Below are 5,007 nucleotides of genomic sequence, written 5' to 3' on the forward strand. Positions count from 1 at the left end.
GATTGCTACTAAAAACTAAGGAACAAGCCAAAGTCAAGAGGTTTAAGTTTGTTTGGGCTAGATATGGGCAAGTCTTTGCAAAAAGAATGAAGATTCGGTAAGACTTATGATAAATTGTGAAGCTGATCTCACCAAACTAGATTAACAGTCAACTGATTCAACTAATAGCTCAACTAAAAATATATCTTTATCACTAAATGTACTTAGTCTAAATATAAATAGCCTTGTTGGCCATACTGCTCAATTCTTAAATTTGATTAATGATACTCAACCAGACATTATTATCCTTGTTGAAACGTGGTTAAAACCCTTTCATGATAACAGTATTTTTCACTGAATGGCTACAATATTGTTCGAAGAGATCGAACCCTAAAACATGCAGATACTGGCTGTTACATCCAGGGAGGTGGAGTGGCCTGTCTTGTCCGTGAGTCCTTAATAGTCAAGGTTTTACAAATTTCAACTTCTGATTATTTAAATCAACCAGAATATTTAATAGCCGATGTCACCTTATCCTCTGGATCTCATCTCTTATTATCCTGCATTTACAGAAGACCGAAAGGGCTATTTCTCAACGAATTCTTTGACATTTTTTCAAGATTCGCTCCAAATTTCAACAATATAATCATAGCTGGTGATTTAAATTGTAATTTGTTGGATGATAGTTACACTGCAAGGCACCTGAAAGATTTTATTCTTGAATCGTCACTGTTCTGCGTACCTTACGGAGCTACTTTTCATAAAAATAACTATGATTCTTGGTTAGATGTCATCCTGCTTGACAGTGATAGTAAATTAGTTTCTTTTGCTAAATCCGATTCTCCGTTCATTGATGGCCATGACTATTTATTTTGTAAATATAAATTAAATTGTTCAAAACCAGCATCAAAGAAAATTACCTTTAGAAACCTAAAGAATTGTGATCATCAAGCTCTTTCAAGAACTTTGATGAACACTTTAAAAATTGATAATGCTGTTCTAGAGAATACGGATCCAAATGAGTTGCTGATTTTCTTCAAAGCTGGTGTTCTATCTTCTCTGGATTTGTTTGCACCCGAAATCACTAAGAAGATAGTCCGTCATAGTAATCCCTGGTTTACAAAAGAATTAAAAGTGAAGTGCAAAGAACGTGATAAAATTTATAAAAAAGCCAGGAGAACTCAGGACCTAAATCTGCTTGCTCTTTTTAGAATTAAGAGAAAAAACTTAAAAGCTGAGTTGAATCATGCTCGTGAAGAATACTTAAAAACTATTCTTTCAAATCTTTCATATGGCTCATCTATTTGGAGTAAGCTTAAACATCTTGGACTAATTAAGTCTAACCCTTCTTCACCGCTAAACTTTTGATGCTCTTGAATTGAATGAGTATTATGCAAACATAGTAAGAAAGCATCCACCTTGCAGTAAAAATTTTGTTGATTTACTGCCGATGGACTATTCAAGACAAGTCAAATGTTTATTCAAGTGGACCACGATTGACATTGTAGATGTTACTAAGGCACTGCATATTACTCTTTCAAAGTCTAAAGGAAAAAGTCCTGATGGATTGGATTTAAGATGGTTACGGGATCACCTTCCACAAATTTCACTGTTTCTTACTGCATTATTTAATAGATCTCTTGATACTGGAATATTCCCTGACATTTGGAAAGTTATTTTTATTATACCTTTGAATAAAACTTCACCGCCTAGATCTCCATCAGATACCCGACCTGTTGCAAATCTATCCCATCTGGCCAAAGTGTTTGAAAGAATCATTGCTAATCAAGTGATAACCTATCTGGAGGATAATGAGTTACTCGACCCTTTTCAATCTGGATTTAGGAAACATCACAGCACACAATCAGCATTACTGAGGCTCACTGATGATATTAGGCAGGCGATGGACAAGAATAAACTTACCATAATAGTCTTATTTGATTTGAGTAAGGCTTTTGACTATGTTGACCCCAAGATCATACTGATTGCGTTATTTGAGCTTGGTTTTCAATGGAAACAATTATCTGGTTTTTCTCCTACTTATCAAATCGCTCTCAGTCAATACTGAATAATCTTGGGACTCCAATTCAGCTCCTTAGAACTTCATCTGGTGTTCCTCAAGGTTCTGTGCTTGGTCCAATCCTGTTTTTAATTGTCATGAATTCTGTTGTCAGATGGCTAGTGTATTGTAACCATGGTCTGTTTGCTGATGACAAATATATTTATCTACATTTCTTTATGTATCAACTACAAGAGGCAGTCAGACAGGTCAACATTGATGCACAATCAGTTGCGGATTGGGCAAGGAAGCATGGCTTGGAGATAAACTTGTCCAAGACCAAAGCAATGATCTTGGGTTCAAATAGCAAGCTGAAACAACTGAGTAACTTTGATCTGCCACCTATTATTATAGATGGTGTCATAATTCCATATGTTGATACTACCAAGTGCTTGGGATTATACATCAGCAGGAACCTAAGTTGGAATCATCATGTCAAGCTAGTGGTTAGCAAAGTTAATTCAGCCTTGCATTCTCTCAAGGTTCGGAAGAACATTTTCTCAACTGACGTCAGGAAATTGTTAGTATCATCCACCATCTTACCACTTCTTGATTACTGTTCCATCGTATTAGTAGATTCAACATCTGAAAATGACTTAAAACTTCAACGTGCAATAAATTGCTCAATTAGGTTCATTTTCAATCTTAGAAAAGATGAGCATATAACACCTTATCAACGAGAATTGGGATGGCTTACTGTGAAATATCGTAGAATGTACTTCATGAGTTGTTACTTCTTTAAGCTACTTCAAGTTGGTAAACCCAAGTACCTACGAGATGCTTTTGTTGAGGAGACGAAGTCAGACGTTCAGATAGGTTAGCAGCCAAAAACACTCTCTTTTCACGTTTCCGCATTTTGCTACGACCTTCATGGAGCGGTCATTCCAAGTGAGTGTAATACGATTGTGGGAAGAACTGCCTGAAGAGATTGTAAACTCATCTAGTCTTGAAGTGTTCAAAAATAAAATTTTTGACCATTTGTTGAACTTGGATTATTAATTTTGTTATTGTAAAGTGATAGGTTCTCTGATAATTACTGTTAGATTCTAAGTGTTAAATTCTCCAACTTTGTTATTTTATCGGCTGTTATAAATTGAATAATTTAGTGAGTATGCTAGTTGAATCAGATAAAATTAATATAAATTTTTATATTAGATCTTTATTATAGTTTATGTACTTATATAATTTTTCTATTATTATTGTATTTGTAAATCATATTGTATTTAAAATTGCCATTTGGCTTGTGCCTTGACATTAATAAATTATCAATCTCTCTCTCTCTCTCTCTCTCTCTCTCTCTCTCTCTCTCTCTCTCTCTCTCTCTCTCTCTCTCTCTCTCTCTCTCTCTCTCTCTCTCTCTCTCTCTCTCTCTCTCTCTCTCTCTCTCTCTCTCTCTCTCTCTCTCTCTCTCTCTCTCTCTCTCTCTCTCTCTCTCTCTCTCTCTCTCTCTCTCTCTCTCTCTCTCTCTCTCTCTCTCTCTCTCTCTCTCTCACTGTATGTGTGTGTGTGTGTGTGTGTGTGTGTGTGTGTGTGTGTGTGTGTGTGTGTGTGTGTGTGTGTGTGTGTGTGTGTACTTATTTTTTGCTTATATCTTACCAGATCTGATTAAATACGTCTCAATTAGATTCGATCTTTTTAGATCTGCTCAAATTGAATTACAGGTCTAAACATTTTGTCGGGATAAATAACCGTGCAACAATTTTATTGATCAGTGTGTTGTTAAGAGCGTTAGAGTGAAGTTGTCGTAAACTACACCCTTCTCGAATGATAGAAGTAGGTCTTGTATACATATAAATAGTAGTGTATCAGTGATCGACTCATTGCTATTCTGTAAAGGGTACTCCATACCGATGTCTATCGACGCAGCAGGACTTCGTTAAATTGAAAATAAAACTCATCAATAATTCTAAATAAAAAAAAAAGATTATGAAAACGATCAACCCCGAAGGCCATCCCTGCAACTTCCCACTAATTCCATACCTAGGCACTTAAAATTGCACTAAGGACAATTTTGAGCTCAAAGAGATAACTTTTCGATGCTTTCGAACTCAAAAGTCTGATAGAAGTTTCATGGAACACTGTCTTTAGAATTTTTAAATCGCAATACCTTTCGAATAAATCAACTGATTTTCATGCTGTTGGCGGCATCCGACACAGTTTTTTCAGTCTCATAACGAATCTTTGAGTTTGAATTGATTAAACTAGAAATTTCGGATTAACTCCGAAAAAACAATTTTTTCGGTTTTCCATGTTCACGATATATCTCGAACGAATCAACCAATTTTGACTGGTTTGGCGGCGATCGATATGGTTTTTTAATGTTAAAAGCTGATTAGTTCTTGGAATTGATCAGTAGAGCCGTTTACGAGTTATTCCAAAAAATGTTAGAAAAACACTTGTTTCCAAATATTTCGTCGACGATATCTCTCTAACCAATGTACCGATTTTCACGTTTTTGGCAGCGATCGACGCGATTTTTTTGAGCTATAATGATTATTTTATGTTATCAAAAACAACCCGAAAAGAAATGTCAAAGTTATGTAAAAAAAAACACTTTTTTCGGTTTTCTGTTGTTCACGATATCTCCCGAACAAATCGACTGATTTTGCCCAGATAAGCGGCAATTGACGTGGTTTTTCAAGCTCAAGGGCAGATTAGTTTTTATAATTGATTGATAATGCCGTTTAAAAGTTATTAAAAAAAAAAAACGACTTTCAAAGAAAATATTTTTTTTTTTATTGAGATTACTCAAAATTTCTCAAAATGTATTGATCTAAATCGGTTCAAACTTCGAGGAAATCTAAGTTCGACAGAACTCTCTAGAACGCCGTTGGGTAAGTTCCGATCGGCTTAGTCGTTCAAAAGTTATAAGCGATTCACACACACACACACACATCCCGTGTCGGGTTTGTTGGGTCCCGCATCGGACGCCTCCCTAGGTGGCGGATAGGGGAATGCCCAACAACATA

At 35.7% G+C, this 5,007-nt stretch overlaps 1 protein-coding gene across 1 annotated transcript; it reads left to right on the forward strand.

Moving 5' to 3' along the window:
* The first annotated feature begins 2,217 nt into the window (after positions 1 to 2,217).
* Positions 2,218 to 2,859, forward strand: LOC141529488 (uncharacterized). Its single transcript, XM_074246032.1, has one exon. The coding sequence runs from the start codon at positions 2,218 to 2,220 to the stop codon at positions 2,857 to 2,859; it is 642 nt and encodes a 213-aa protein (XP_074102133.1).
* Positions 2,860 to 5,007: the final 2,148 nt, after the last annotated feature.

The sequence above is a fragment of the Cotesia typhae genome, unplaced genomic scaffold, assembly GCF_013202065.1.
Source record: "Cotesia typhae breed Kobodo isofemale line unplaced genomic scaffold, CoteBio_Ctyphae contig_48, whole genome shotgun sequence".
Taxonomy (NCBI): Eukaryota; Metazoa; Arthropoda; class Insecta; order Hymenoptera; family Braconidae; genus Cotesia; species Cotesia typhae.

Coding starts and splice junctions, on each gene's coding strand:
- LOC141529488 (XM_074246032.1), top strand. CDS start 2,218: ATGTATCAACTACAAGAGGCAGTCAGACAGGTCAACATTGATGCACAA.